Source organism: Polychytrium aggregatum, assembly GCF_025602895.1.
Source record: "Polychytrium aggregatum strain JEL109 chromosome Unknown BJ171scaffold_33, whole genome shotgun sequence".
NCBI lineage: Eukaryota > Fungi > Chytridiomycota > Chytridiomycetes > Polychytriales > Polychytrium > Polychytrium aggregatum.
The window spans coordinates 66167-80412 of record NW_026516235.1 but is presented as its reverse complement, the minus strand read 5'-3'; the positions used below and the strand labels follow the sequence as shown (position 1 = coordinate 80412).

General features: G+C 58.1%; 5 protein-coding genes across 5 annotated transcripts; 2 read left to right on the top strand and 3 right to left on the bottom strand.

Annotated features, from left to right (window-relative positions):
* Positions 1-674: 674 nt before the first annotated feature.
* Positions 675-3055, bottom strand: BJ171DRAFT_569809 (uncharacterized protein). The gene is made up of 3 exons (XM_053113589.1): positions 2429-3055; positions 1295-2153; positions 675-1137 (listed from the first exon to the last, which is right to left on the bottom strand). Exons 1-3 carry the CDS (start codon positions 2885-2887, stop codon positions 947-949), a joined length of 1509 nt encoding a protein of 502 aa, XP_052964245.1. The 5' UTR covers positions 2888-3055; the 3' UTR covers positions 675-946.
* A 362-nt stretch (positions 3056-3417) lies between these two features.
* On the bottom strand, positions 3418-5941 carry BJ171DRAFT_515105 (Rbm22 protein). The gene is made up of 8 exons (XM_053111893.1): positions 5729-5941; positions 5597-5624; positions 5244-5445; positions 4903-5003; positions 4514-4677; positions 4297-4385; positions 4000-4105; positions 3418-3905 (listed from the first exon to the last, which is right to left on the bottom strand). Exons 1-8 carry the CDS (start codon positions 5740-5742, stop codon positions 3557-3559), a joined length of 1053 nt encoding a protein of 350 aa, XP_052964244.1. The 5' UTR covers positions 5743-5941; the 3' UTR covers positions 3418-3556.
* BJ171DRAFT_515102 (P-loop containing nucleoside triphosphate hydrolase protein) lies at positions 5942-8148 on the top strand. The gene is given in 9 exon segments (XM_053111892.1): positions 5942-6041; positions 6190-6325; positions 6535-6561; positions 6642-6707; positions 6820-7146; positions 7258-7626; positions 7786-7869; positions 7993-8044; positions 8057-8148. The coding sequence occupies 7 exon segments, from the start codon at positions 6277-6279 to the stop codon at positions 8022-8024; spliced, it is 954 nt and encodes a 317-aa protein (XP_052964243.1). The 5' UTR covers positions 5942-6041; positions 6190-6276; the 3' UTR covers positions 8025-8044; positions 8057-8148.
* Positions 8149-8303: 155 nt separating this feature from the next.
* On the top strand, positions 8304-10785 carry BJ171DRAFT_515100 (protein-tyrosine phosphatase-like protein). The gene is made up of 5 exons (XM_053111891.1): positions 8304-8481; positions 8723-9326; positions 9474-9577; positions 9760-10035; positions 10122-10785. Exons 1-5 carry the CDS (start codon positions 8476-8478, stop codon positions 10503-10505), a joined length of 1374 nt encoding a protein of 457 aa, XP_052964242.1. The 5' UTR covers positions 8304-8475; the 3' UTR covers positions 10506-10785.
* Positions 10786-10881: 96 nt separating this feature from the next.
* On the bottom strand, positions 10882-13834 carry BJ171DRAFT_186728 (uncharacterized protein). Its single transcript, XM_053106132.1, has 8 exons — positions 13665-13834; positions 13432-13506; positions 13308-13344; positions 13068-13096; positions 12791-12797; positions 11782-12690; positions 11593-11649; positions 10882-11464 (listed from the first exon to the last, which is right to left on the bottom strand). The coding sequence occupies exons 1-8, from the start codon at positions 13685-13687 to the stop codon at positions 11018-11020; spliced, it is 1584 nt and encodes a 527-aa protein (XP_052964241.1). The 5' UTR covers positions 13688-13834; the 3' UTR covers positions 10882-11017.
* Positions 13835-14246: the final 412 nt, after the last annotated feature.

Sequence of the window (14246 nt, the reverse complement as noted above, 5' to 3'; positions counted from 1 at the left end):
GCGAGGGTGGCCTCTGAGCACGATGCTCCCTGCCCAAGATGCGGTCACTCGCTGATGCAAATGCAGCTTACGTGGCCGTCCTTGATGTCCTCGTCGGTCGGGCTGGGCTGGGCTGGGCTGGATGTCGCGCCGGTCCTATTCTTGGACAGCGCCAAGGAATTCGCTGCCTGGGCGACCGTGGGCAAAACCTTCCACGGGCCTCGCCGGCGGGCTCGCTTTCGGCCACGTCGACAAGCACCAGCCCACGCAGCTGCGCCTGATGTCGATGTCGATGTCGATGCTGTCGATGCTGCCGATGCTGCCGATGCTGCCTCGGATTCGTCTCCTTGAGCCAGCCCCGTGAGATTCACACGCCGCACGCCTCCAGCCCACCCATGCAATCCAACCCGTGGGGCGGACTCCCTCGTCGCACAGCCTCTCTTTGACTTTCTCCAAGCACAGCCATCCCAAGTACATTGTTCTGCCCAACGGCGAGTTCCGAATCGTGGCCGATCTCTGGCCAGCCGATGGATAGGGTTTGCGTCGGTAGCCATGCATTGGCAAGACCCCAGCACTCACGTTACGAGATATGGATCGAGATGACCCGTCGAGGGCTTCGTCAATTATTCGAACCAGTCGCTCCCTCGCCAGAGGACGGGCAGCTAGCGTTAATCATCAAACAGCGATCACGCAGTATCGCACTCCATTGGCAGCGCACACGTTTGCATGCTGTGTATTTGTATGTTTATCACGAAACTGGGGAGCGGACGACGCTGGAAACCGATTCCCACGAGCGGTTCGATAAGGCAGAGGCACCGGAAGTGTGTCCTTGCGCTTGCATATCGGCTATGGTGCGGAAAGCACAGCCTGTGGTCTTCTCGATCCCGACGAGGCTCGAGTTCTTGAACAGAAACACAGGCACTGATGCCCTTCGTCAGGTTGCGCCTCAACTGTCCCTCCGCCGCATCTAGGATGCTGTGCCCGCAAATAAGGGACAGATATGGCGTTGGTCAAAGTCTTCCACCACTCTCTTCCAGGTCCAGTCTCGATGTGCTTTGTTGGCGGCCAGACTTCCCATCACTACGGATGCTCGGCGATTGAGCACCACCATCTGCAGAACGGGCTCCAGCACCCGCGGGTCGATATCGGCGCCACAGCCTGGCAAGATACGTTCCTTGTCAGCCGCATGGTCAAATCAGATGCACTGCAAGCTTTGCCGCATCAGCGCTGGATCTATCCCTCTCTCCAACAAGCCTCAACGCTACCTCCTGCCCACTCGCTATGCCACCGTTCGTTGCGTGGACACGGGGCTCACCTGAGTCATTTTCAAGGGTCAGGTTGATCATCCGGGTTGGCGGGATCATGACGCACGTCTGGCGGTCGCAAAAGTCCCTGATGCCGGAATAGTCCGGCACAATTACCGGCAGTCCGGTCGCCATTGCCTCCAGTACCGTCAGGCCGAACCCCTCTGCAAGTGTCGGGAACACGAAGCAGTCGGCCTCATGGTAATAGTGGGCAATGTCGGCAGGCGATCGTGTCGCAGACGGCTCGACAATGACGATGCCGGGCTTGCTATTCCAGTACTCGCGCTCCCATGGATGGATGGTGACGGGGCTGCCACAGACGAGCTTGAGCTCTACCTGGATCTGCTCGCCAGACGGCAATGTGGCCAGCCCGTCCGGAAACGCTCGAACAAAAGCCTCGAGTGCCGTCCGGGTGTTCTTGCGTCCACCCCAGACAGAAACCCAGACGAACTGGAACTTGCTGGAATCGATTCTGTCGAGCCGAGGTTGAAATGTGAACACGCGCTCGTCGAAGCCGTGCGGGAAGAGATTCACCCACTGCAGCGCATCGTTGACCGAGGGCGCCATCAGTTCCCGGACGAAATGCGAGGGCACAAAGAGCTTCTGAACCCGGTCCTTGGCCTGAATCGCTGCCTCGATGTACTTGATCAGATGCGGGCCCAGTTTGGTGTTGGGCCCCATCGGGATCTCGGAGGCCGTCAGCCCGAAATAGTGCGTCGAGGGATGCACCTGGAAGCTATTGACGTGGCTGATGCGGATGTCGAGTGCGTTTGTCGTTGGGGGCCAGAGCCAAGCCTGCTTCCTCTTGACCCGGATCAGCTCGGGGGTGAGGATGGCCTTTCCAGAGTCCCAAATATTCATGGACATTTTCTGGAGAAGTGGTGAGGGGAGGCGATCGACAAAGGTCAGTCCGGGTTCCTTCGTGCCTAACAACCTGCTGGGCTCCGGCCCTCCTTCCAAGTGACGACAAGAAACACTAGCACCAGAGTATATCCGCGTATCCCAAGAAGACCGGCAGCTTGTGCATCATATCAGCTCATATCAGCTCATATCAACTCATATCAGCTCATATCAGATCATATCAGCTCATATCGGATCATATCGGATCATATCGGATCATATCGGATCTGCGCCGACATGCTTACATAGCCAAGCCGGTTCAGTTCAATGGCAATGTTGGATGCCACGATGCCAAAGGACACGGGCTGGCCGATGGGTCCATCGACTCGGATGTGGTACTTGGATCGGTCGATCACGCAGGGCTTCTTGGCTGCGTCCTGGTCAAGAGGTCCTCCGTCCTCGTCCTCGCGAGGAAGAGTCGGATTGGGACGGAGACAGGGCCGCTCAGGCATCTGGCCATGCTCGGCATAGATATCGTATGGATACGGGCCGGTGGTCTTGATTTTGTTGTGGGTGGCGTCGATCAGCTCATAGAGCTGGTTGGTGAACTGAGTGTTGTTTGCTGTTGGGGCCGGGATAACCAGAACGATATCGCTGGGCGACTCGGTTGGCTCGGTTGGCCAGCAGAGGAGAAGCCCAAGCACAACCAGGACAGCCAAGGGCGCATATCGCTTCAAAGATCGGAATTTGCGGAAAACCGACATTGCTGGTCCTGCTGCCGAGGATCGATGGTGGTGTATCGGGTGCAGTCAAGAGCACGGCGAAGCGAAGGAGACTGGATCGCTGCTGGAGTGCTTGGACAGAGACAGCGAGATCTGGCGGAAATGCTGCGATGGCCCGCCCAGCAGGGTTTGGGCGGGCCAATAAAAGGGGATCAGCGTCGGGCAGGGGGTGGGCTGGGGAACAGCTCCGCTTCCATGGGAATGGGCAGCGACTGCATGGCCCGGGCAGCAGGGACAACGAGACACCGAGGGCCCCCGACTGATGGGCACCATGCATCGCCAGCCCCAGATACATGTTTATTCGTAGACCGCGCACGCAGTCCGTCCCGGGGTTGTTTCATAATTTCCCAGTCGCTCGGCCTCCATGTGGGTCTTGAATAGCTGCTCGCTGTAGTTCGCGCCTTGCGAATCCCTGGCGTCGGTAAAACTGCCCAAAGTATCGCCCCGATTGCTTCCACGAGATATCCCCAAAGTCAACCACAGTGCTTATCCTTGGATGCGCCGCTTAGTCGTTATGAGCGATGGACGAGTGTGTATTCACATCCAGAAAGAGCGACATGCAGCACCCGAAAGCAGAATGCCCCAATAAAACCTCTCACTCCCCCCACTTTGACAGAGTCGCTGCTGCCGCGTCGATCATGCGGGTTCCTCTCAGGCACGGAAGGTTCGAGTCGACGTTCCCAGCAACGAGGGATCGGCCGATGGGTACTTGTAGCTTCCAGATCCCTGGCCAGGAGGCGGGGGCGGTCCTCCCATGTCCAGGAGCTGATCGACGGTCATTTGGGGCTGCGCTGCCTCACCCCGAGCCTCTGACTGGGGCGCATGCGCCTTGGGACGCCCCCACTGCACTCGAATAGTGTGTCCCTTGATCGAGAGATTGTTGTAGGATCGGTCGATGGCCAGTTCCGCCGATGCGCGAGTAGCGTAGTTGACAAAGGCGCACTTTGATTTCTTGACCACGACGACCGACTTGATCTCGCCAAAGGCATAAAAGTGGTTTCTGCACGCATGCACAATGTCAGCGATATTTTGTGCCATGGGAGCGACAATTCCAAAAGCATGGTTTTGTTTCTCAGGCGCGTGATAACACCTACCGCAAATCAGTGTCGGTGATGTCCTCTGTAATCCCTGTCAAGTACAGATTGGTGATGGTGGGATCTTCTGGAGGCCGCAGCTTGGCGCCTTTGTCGGTGCGATTTACTGGTGGTTGATATCCATGTGGTCGCCGAGCGATGGGAATGAATCAATGCGTTAAAACTCGCGAGAGCGATGGGAGAGGGCCACGCAGCCAGTGACGATGCCGCCTTCATCCGAGTATCTCGGTTTCCCGCACGGCTGACTCGGTCATTCAGATGTTGCGCTCTGACGGATCAACTTGCGCGGCCACATACATATTTTCTTTGCAACAGGATCATTCTGTCCATAGTATCGATCCTTGATGTTTTGGTGGGAGAGCTCATTCTCGACAGGCATCTCGTGGCTGATGGTGGACCGAGCCCAATTCACCGATATGGTCAGGTACGAACAGATGTTGCGACGGCCAAGCACCCGGCGCTTTCGGGGAGAGGGTAGTGGGGCGTGAGGAAAGGTAGTGGCGACAGTACCCACCGATAAGGACACTCGTCGCCTCTTGTGCACTTGCCCTTCACAAAGAACGAGCAGATGTGTGCGCGATTGCGCTTGTAGTAAGGATCGGTCCGGGCCATCTTCTTGAGGGTTTCTCTGGCCGCCGAATTGGCCTTGCCATAGTCCACCAGGGAGCTGTTGCCGAGCTGGAAAGGCGCGGACAGTCAGCGAAGGATGCCGTGATACTCGAAGGAGAAGGCTTGCTCTGACCAACATCGCCGAGAATTGCCGAGAATTGCCGAGCATCGCCCGGGGCCACGTCCGAATCGACACTCGGTCATGAGTCGGCGCACGCTCCTCGCCACTCATTCCTTGCAGCACCGCCCATGTGCCGACAGTCTCCAAGTTTCAATATCCCGTCTAGTCCGTACCTTGTCCTCCACAGACTGGACGAAAAACTCGCGGTTGACGTCCGAGCGCGGGATATTGTCTTCGACATCCATGATGGAGTCTCGAACCTGCGTTGGCAAGCCTAAACCGTCCCGACGCAGCGGGCGTTAGCGGACAAGCGCTTGGCAGAGCCGCTCTTTTGAGATGCTCCAGGCACACAGCGATGCTGCCCCGATGGTGTGGCTCGGCCAAGGCGAGTGCGAGTGATTGCAGCCGGCTCTGCTGCGAGGGTACGTCGGTGCGCTGCCCTTCCACCACGCACGATGCTGACGGTGCTGCGACTGCATTTCAAAGAATAAAGGAAAGGAACTGGCCAACAAACCAAACTCGAGGTCCAGAACACAGGTTTGACATACGTTTTTAATCTTGGCACATGTCTGGCAGATCTCCGTCTTCTTGTAGCGCATGCCGGCTCCCGGACACCACCGAAAGACGGTGAAAGGCCGGGAGCAGATCTTGCACTCTTTTCCATGCTGCTGCTTGGACATTCGAACGTACGGATTATCGCCAAGACATGTGTGGCACTGCAGAGAGACGAAGGGAGGCACGCAGGTTAGAATGCACACACACAGTCGCTCTGCAGCGCTCTGTGTCCTTGAGCTGAAGCTATGTCTCTGTGGCGAAAGCGATGAGCAGGCCTGTCCCGGATATATTCCGGAGGGGCAGGCTTCATACCAGAATCGGAAACTCGGACTCTTCCCAGCTGCAAAAGAAAAGACCCGTAGCGTGAGCATCTGCCGTTGTCTCGCACTCGCGGACGGACTGCGATATCGGTGCATTGGCCGGGCTGCAGCCATCAGCACCCACCCTTGCTTTGACATTTTGCGCTTCGGTCGGTCGGATCAAGTCTCGGTGAATGCGGCTGTGGCCGGGGCGAGATCTCGGCTTTGGCGGGTCAGCGAGCAGGATTCTGAGGCGGAGCTTGGACAGAGCCAGAGCCAGACGGATCACGTGATCATCCCCTCATTGTTCGACCCAGCAATCACCTCCGAGGCCGGTCGGGACCGAGACCGCTGGGATCTCCTGGAATCTGCTGGAGGGGGGGATGGGGCGAGCGGGACGGGAGAGAAAGCTTGTCAGCGATGAGCAGCAACCAATGCGGCGGCTCGGATCGAGCGCAGTGAGTTGCGGCATCCAGCACGGCGGCCAGATATCGAGATTGCAAGTGGGCGATTTGTCAGCCTCGGTTTTATCAGACATGGTTTCTGGTCCTGAAGGCCCAAAACCTCTCACCCAATCTGCCCATCCGCCTCTGTCTTGGCCGAAAGCCCGCATCTGGCGACTGCCGATTTCTAGAAGAATAGTGCCGCCATCAGCCGAACCCGACAGCAAGCACCGTCCCTCCCCCCACCACCATGTCGTCAGAGAACAGCGTCCCAGATAACGCTCCCCAGCACTGCCCCGGTGAGCAACAGTGCCAACGCAGACCGACGGCGCTGCTCAGCGAGAGACACCGCATCGCCTCTGGCAGCCCAAGCGGGCCAGTTTGTGCCGTCCAGATCCGAGACCGGTCCGATTCATACGAAAGCATGTGCTTCGGGTTGGTGGGACCCAGCATCGATCGACGCTGACCGAATCCTGTGCGCCTGCTAATCTGCTTCTTGACCATCAAGGAACCGAGAGCGACCAGGCTGGAAAAGGTATGTCCACCGATGGTGCATCCAGCCGAAAAGGTCCACTCGTTCCATGGCTAACATCCTCGGTTCGTTGTGATCTGCAGCCGATGCCTGTGCCGGATGCCCCAACCAACAGATCTGCGCAACAACACCAAAGGGCCCAGATCCAGGTAGGACCCGCCGATGTTGCCACTTTGGAGAAGAGGCCATGGAGACGTTCAGTCAGCACTGACGCTGTTCCAATCGGGGCCTCTGGGCATCGAATCTGCATCGAATCTGCAGCGATTCCGCTCATCAACGAGCGCATGGCGACCGTCAAGCACAAAATCCTAGTGCTCTCCGGAAAGGGAGGCGTCGGCAAGAGCACCTTCACAACAAACTTGGCCTTTGCGCTGTCCCTTGACGAACATATCCAGGTCGGAGCCATGGACGTCGATATCTGCGGGCCTTCGATGCCCAAGATGACGGGTCTGGAGGGCGAGCAGATCCACCAGAGCAACTCTGGATGGTCGCCTGTGTATGTCAACGACAACCTGGCGGTGATGTCGATTGGATTCATGCTGCAGAACCAGGACGATGCTGTCATCTGGAGGGGCCCCAAGAAGAATGGTAGGTTTGCATCCCGTCTTGGGCTTGAGTTGCATCGAGTTTTGCAGCAGCAGCAGGCACGGCTCGCTCAGTTGGAGCTATCCGGCACTCACAGCGACTGTCGTTCGATAGGCCTCATCAAGCAGTTCCTCAAGGACGTCGACTGGGGCGCACTGGACTACCTCGTTGTCGACACTCCGCCAGGCACCTCAGACGAGCATCTCTCCATCGTCAATTATCTGAAAGAAAGCGGCATCGACGGCGCCGTCATCGTCACCACCCCGCAGGAGGTCTCGCTGCAGGACGTGCGCAAGGAGATCAGCTTTTGCAAGAAGGTCGGCATTCCCATCATTGGCGTGGTTGAAAACATGAGCGGCTTTGTCTGCCCCAAATGCCACAAAGACACACCCATCTTTGCCCCGACGACTGGCGGGGCCCGGAAGATGGCTGCCGATACGGGAATCAACTTCCTTGGGTCGATTCCGATCGATCCGCGAATCGGTATGCCTCGTGTTGCGTGCTATCTCGCTGCCTTAAAGCTACGGCGCCTTTTGCCATGCTCGTCCAGCTGTTGTGCTTGTCGTCGCCCAACTAACCAGTACTTGTGTGGTCATGGGCTGTGCATCTCCCGCTGTCTCTGCGACGCAAACTACCGTACAGCCAAATCGTGCGACTTTGGCGAGTCGTTCCTCGACCAGTATCCTGAATCACCAGCATACAAGTCGTATATGGATATCATCGAAAGTACGTATGCGAGAAGGGAGCTGTGTGGTTTCTCTGTGCATCTGCTGCGAGTTGGGTGGTCTTGCATGACAGACCAGTGGCTTGCAAAGCTCATATGATATGCATCCTATTAATCTCCACCAGAGATCAAAGCGTTTGTGTCCCAGAGCCAGTAGTGCTGTCGGTCGTGCTCTCTGGTCGTGCTGTCGGTCGTGCTGTCGGTCGTGCTGTCAGTCGTGCTCTCTGGTCCGGTTTGCACAATACAATCTGCTCAGGCCATCGTCCGCGCCGGCACAATCCTGTATGCCATGGGACTGTGGGTCTGCTGTGCGATTCGCTTCTGGAGCACGGCACCATGTCAGTCCGGCTCACGGGGACACAGCCGAGCCCGGCAGTCCGATCGACCCAGGGGAGCGGCCCTCGTCGGTTGTGACTCTTCTGGGGCGGTGCTCCTGGCCCTGGCTGCAGCCCCAGCCAGCCTTGGCGGCCTGCGGGCGGCGCTCTCGGGTGGAGGCGGCCGCCAGGATTGCTGTGTGCTCGCCCTGCCATCATCATCCATCCGCACCCAAGGCATCAGCGACCCCTCCTCCTTCAACAGCGCCGTAACTCCTCCCAACACCGGCAGCAATGGCGGTATGTCTGCTGCCCCGCGGGCGCCCTCCAGTGTCCCGAGGCCCATGCCGTCCTCGACTGCTCGGAGCTCCGTTTGTGCTGTTGCAACCCCCCTGCGAGAATCCCATCCCACTGGCGCATCGCATTAGCCCAACATCCTCGTTCGGCTGGATGCCCCCGCTGCCACTGAGCTGACCCATATTGCCGTGGCCGCTGTGCACTGCCAAATCGCCTGGTGTCGGGCTTGGTCTGTGTCTGCCAGACCCAAACTCGAACCGGAGCAACCTCCTCCATTTCGGATGCTGTCTCGCTCTTCAAGATCAACTCGGTCCGAAAGCAAGGCCACGACATTGACGATCCAGCCGAGATCTTGGAAAAAAAGCTCTATGTTGGCTCTGCAGACCATGCGGCATCGATCCATGTCCTGCTGCGCCTCGGCATCACCCACATCGTCAATGCCTCAGGCCTCTGCCGAAACTTTTTCGAGAATGTGCAGGACTGGGACGCCGAGGCCGAGAGAGCCGGGATTCTGATCAGTGGCGATTCCGCCAGCGAAGCAAAAGCTGACGAGAAAACCCCAGCTGATGGAAGCGGTAACGAAGGCAGCAGAGGCACCGACAGCGGCAATGGTAGCGACAACGTCAGCGGTAATGCCAATGGCTCCCAGCCGAACCCCGCTGCAGCCAACCCCAGATCGACCCAGGGCATTCGCCTCGTCTCGCTTCCGCCCAACCCAAAGTATCTGAAGCTGCAGATCAGCGACACGCCGACGCAGTCGCTCAAGGCCTCTTGGGAGGTTTGCTGCCAGTTTGTATCTGAGGCCTACGAGAGCAACGAAAATGCCATTGTGCTGATCCACTGTCAAGGTACGTTTCGCAGCATTGGTCTGGAGTGAGGCGCTGCAGCACCCCGCTCTCTCGCCCTCCTGCGACTGGTTGTAACTCTCAATGCCTTCTCATCCGACCGACTTGGTCGCCCGTTTTGCGTGCTCTTGCTGCTGCTCGCCTCCACAGCCGGTATCTCGCGCTCGACTTCTTTGACGATTGGATATCTCATGAAATGCAAGGGCATGTCGCTCAACACCGCCTATGAGCTCACGAAGAGCAGACGGCGACAGGTACCCTCATCCATCCCTCTGTCCCTCTGCTCTGTCACTGTCGCTGCCACTGCCGCACCGAACGACGCCCGACCGTTGGCCCAGACCACAAACACATCCAGTCGCCTCGACCAGCTATCCTAACCCAGCAACAAACATGTCCCCCATCATGCCCTTTCCCCCCATCGCCATGCAACCACCAGACCCGACCCAACAACGGCTTCCTTCGTCAGCTCATCAACCTGCATCAGCAGCTGTACCCTAACGACAATGGCGACGGCGCCTCGGTCATCTTTCAGCTGATTCCCGGCGGTGCCCCGCGCGCGGTCTCTGCCTTCCTTGAGTCGCAGAAACGGCAGAGCGAAGCTGTCGACTCGGCTAGCCTCGTCCAGGGCATCCAACGAGTGATGCGGACATCGAATGCCAGCCCCATCGATGTGCTCGAAGCCATCTTCACCACCTTTGTCAACACGAGCGACGTAAGTGGCCGGCGCATCACCTCCGCCGCCCAACTCCACTTGCTCTGATGGGCTAATCGCTGCGTCCATTTCCATGATCGATATAGCGCACATCGAATCTGCTCGTCGATCTTTTCCTCAAGAACGCCATCGAGCCCGAGTCGTTCATGAGCACTCTCTGCAACATACTCGACAAGCCAAAGTACGAGCTGCTCGTTGCCAGCAGCGGTCTTGCCGGCGACCCGACCACCGAGGACCGGATCGAGACACTGGCGCTGCGCATCTCGCAGCTGATTGTGTGTGGATGCATCCCAAGCCAGTTCTGGAGTGTCCATATGGGCAACGCCCGGTGGACCCTCGATCTGCAGCGGCGCTGCAACCAGATCCTCGCAGACGACTCGGACGAATCTAACGGAAAGAGCAAAGATGATGACGCAGCCCAGAAGACCGGCAAGACCAACTATGCCCGCAAGCGGTTGAGCTCGTCGTGATGCCCAAAAGCTGTTGCACCACAGGCGCACCCTGGATCCGATTCGCTGCGCCGACCCACGTCCCGAAACCCAGAATACTGCCCCCATCAACATGAACCGCGGGTGGATGTCTCCTCGCGAGCCAAGCACACTCTGGTTCCGCACTGCTGCCTCGCCCATGGGCCTGGCAATCTGTTGCCACGCCTGCCGACTGCAATGCTGCCAGAGCCGAACCTGCTGGCCCCTTTGCTCGTGTCCATGGAACTCACGCACCAATAGTACTCATGCATCAACAGTCGTATAGTCTCGTGCAAGCCGCATCCTCGCAGCACACCGATGCTGGCTCCTTAGTGTGCAGAGAGCTGGGATGATCCGCGGATTTTCGGCTGCCACTGTGCGAAGGCGATGTGAGTGCAGCACTTGACGCAGCACATACGAGCCGGGCACGTTGCACTGCCTGCCTCTCTGAAGCGACGTGCGGGTTCAAGCGGACGAGAGTCTATTGCCAAAGAAACGAGCGATATGGGGCGGGGCTATGTCCCACCAGCCTTGAACTCCTCGGCCCCGAGCCTCTCCAGCAGCATGCGCTCCATCTCGTTCAGAGCCTCAATTTCACTCTCGAGCTGCTGGCTGTCGGACATTGTCAGATCGCTATCCGACCGAAACATGCCAGCCGGCGGGGCACTCGGTTGCACGTTGTTCAGGGCTCCGATGTCGGCTCGGCGCAGTGGCTGAGAAGGCGTTTTGGGACCCAGTCGCTGTCCTGGACCAAAGGACGGCGGGGCGGCAGCGGTTGGCTTTATCGGAGGGGCTTTGCGAAGGGGCATCTTGTTGAGCGAGGGCGTTGCAGGAGCATTGGCTCCGTATCCCCGCTGTGGCCTGGCAGGGCCAGATGCTGCCTGAGAGGGCTCACTGGTATCCCGGTTGGCGAAATAGCTCGCAATGATCTTCTCCAGCTTGGGCTCCTCGCAAGCGGGATCCTGTGGCAGCGACGCAAGAGCATGATGTGAATCGCCGTGTCATTGTCAGAAACGTTCGAGCTCCACCCGACACAACCGCCATTTGCTACTTTGCAGCTATGGAGCGCTGGAAGGTGCTGGCTGGATACCTTTTTGCTAAGATAGCGAACAGGGGCACTGTAGATGGAGACTCTCCGAGCAGGCTCCTGGTTTGGGTGGTCGGAGCAGAGAAACTAGTCAGTTGGTAGTGGGCAAACGAAAGGCGGTGGCAAATCATATCTGCTGCCGCTCGCCAAACAACATCGCACCGACATCTGCGCTTGTGCAATGGCAAGTACCGTAGCAGCCGTGTGCGCTGTCGCTCGGCGGGTATTCTTGACGGGCATGATCGACGTTCGTTTTGGTCCAACGTCAAAGACACTTGCTCGTCGCAGCACCTTCTCGTCCAGATCCATAGCCCGCTCGCTGTCGAGGATGTCACCGAGCGACTCGTTGTTGAATTGTTCATTGGTGAATGCCCCGGCGCCGCTCACGGGCAACTGAGCAGCGGTGCTGGGCCTGCCTCTGGCTGGGGGAGCTGTGAGTGCCCTTGACGGTGTGCGCGTCGACCCGAGTCGCTGCAAACCTGTCGAGTTCTCGTTTTTGGAGGACAGTGTGCCTGCCGCTGATAATCCGGAACTGCGTGTTGTTGACGCCATGAATGTCGCTCGCCGCACCGGGGCCTTGGACGCCTCCGGTTTTGGCCGGCTCGACAGATCGGGTCGCGACGGCATTACAGTGTCGCTACTGCGTTTCAGCGGCGGCTTTATCGTCGTTGCGGGAGGCTTGAGCGCCGATTTCGACGCAGCCGCCGGGGTCTTTGGTGCTATTTGCGCTGTTCGTACTGGTCGTGCTGTTCGTGCTGCTGCAGAAGGCATTCGTGTCGTCGGTGCCGACGCTGACGATGATGCCGAAGCGATCGCGGGCGGGCTTGTAGAAGGCATCGCTGCAGATGATGCTGGTGACGATGATAGACGTGGTTTTGGTGGCAGTAGAGTGGAAATGACTTTGCGTTTGTCGCTGGTCGAGAGAGACGATTTGGTTCCGGTTCGCTTGGCGACCTTTGCACCGCTCAGATCCGGCTTGATGGCCGAGGCTTCATCTCGCCGCGGAGGCCTCGACGGTAGCTTGGTGGATGTTGCTGGTGCGGGCTTAGTTGCTGTTTTAGATGCCGATGGCGCTACAGATGCAGCTTTGCGATTCGAGTCCTGTGTCAAGAAACAGCCATATCAGTGACCGGAAATATACATCCTGTCTGCGGCACGGACGGTCGCCATGCCCCGCTGGCTGCTTGGATGTGTGACTCACCACTTTGCTATGAGGAGCGACGACAGTTTTGATATTCATTTGGCGTTGATCCGGCAGTGATCCGCACGTCGATTCAGTTGCATATCCGTATCAATTCGCCCGTTGAGCACAATCTCGTTAGACTCTGCGATCCTGCTGGATCGATGGCTGAGCGTCACCACAGCCATTCACCACAGCCATTCACCACCGCCTTGTTGATCCGTCGAATTGAGCAAATCGACAGCGGCGGCGGGACACGATCGGATCGTTGGTTCACCCGTGTGTCTCTGCAACGCACCTTGCTACAGCTCGGAAGGTGGCTTTGCTCTGAGCGGATTGCAGATGCAATGACGATCGTAAGGATGGCTGTTAGCCCAATGACTTGGTTGAGCCGGATTACGCTGCCAGTGGGACCGAGCTGCTTGCAACACGGATGTTCAAAGGACCAGGCACCAGTATTTCGGCCATTCCTCGGCCCCGATCCATAGGCTGGATTTTCATCCGATGATGCGACCGGCGTTACCAGTGGGGAACTTACTCGGTTCGGTCGCTTGGCAGTCGTGTCGGTCTTGTCACTGCAGAATTGAGCGGTCGAGCGCTGCATCAGCAGATACGATACAACGGACACACCAACTCGAGCGGCACATGCGACGCTGGCTCACCTCGAGTCGATCGCCTCGGCCGTGGCTGTGGGTTTCTTGCCTTCGGAGCCATCGGCCACCTGGGTTCGGGTCCGGCTGGGGAAGATCAAAGGGGCTGCTGATGAGTGGATCAGCAACACCAAAGCGCTCGAGTCGCTCTGGCTATAGCAATGGCAATGGTGGTGACCTCGAGTGGATTTGCAATCGAAGAGAACACGGACATAGCTCCGGTGTTCGCTCCATCGATGGCCAACCTGGTCGAAGATCTCAACAGCATTGGATCATTGAGGGTGTCAAGGCGCAATAGGTGAATGTCCAGTCGTCCGAGATGCAACTCGGTCGGCGCAGCGGGATCGACGACTCTGTCTCTGTGTGCGTGGCCGTGCTATTCCACCGAGCCGTCCTGTTTGGCCCTGGCGACTCCCAAAAGCCGATCGCCATGTCCAGCAGCCGGCTTTGCACTATCAATATCGACAAATGTGGAAGTCACGTGTGGATCTGGCGGTTCTCACGCTCCGAGTTGACTGCCTCGGGCTGCACGGGGATTGTGGTGTCGAGACGGCTGCAGACAGTTGCATCCCGCGATAGATCTCTGCCGCTGTGGATCCGAGACGGAGTACCAGCAAGCGGATATCATTGAGCTTCTAGCGACGAATAAAGTCACACAATTCACTTCAAGCTTCACACTTCACACAATTCACTTCACACTTCGAGCTTCACACAATTCACTCGACCCACTCAGCGCGCAGTCTATGGTGCGCCGTTTCGATTTGAGAAAGGCGATCATTCGGGAGCCGTTGCTCCAGCCATCAATTTGGGCCGCTCGTCTCGCACCC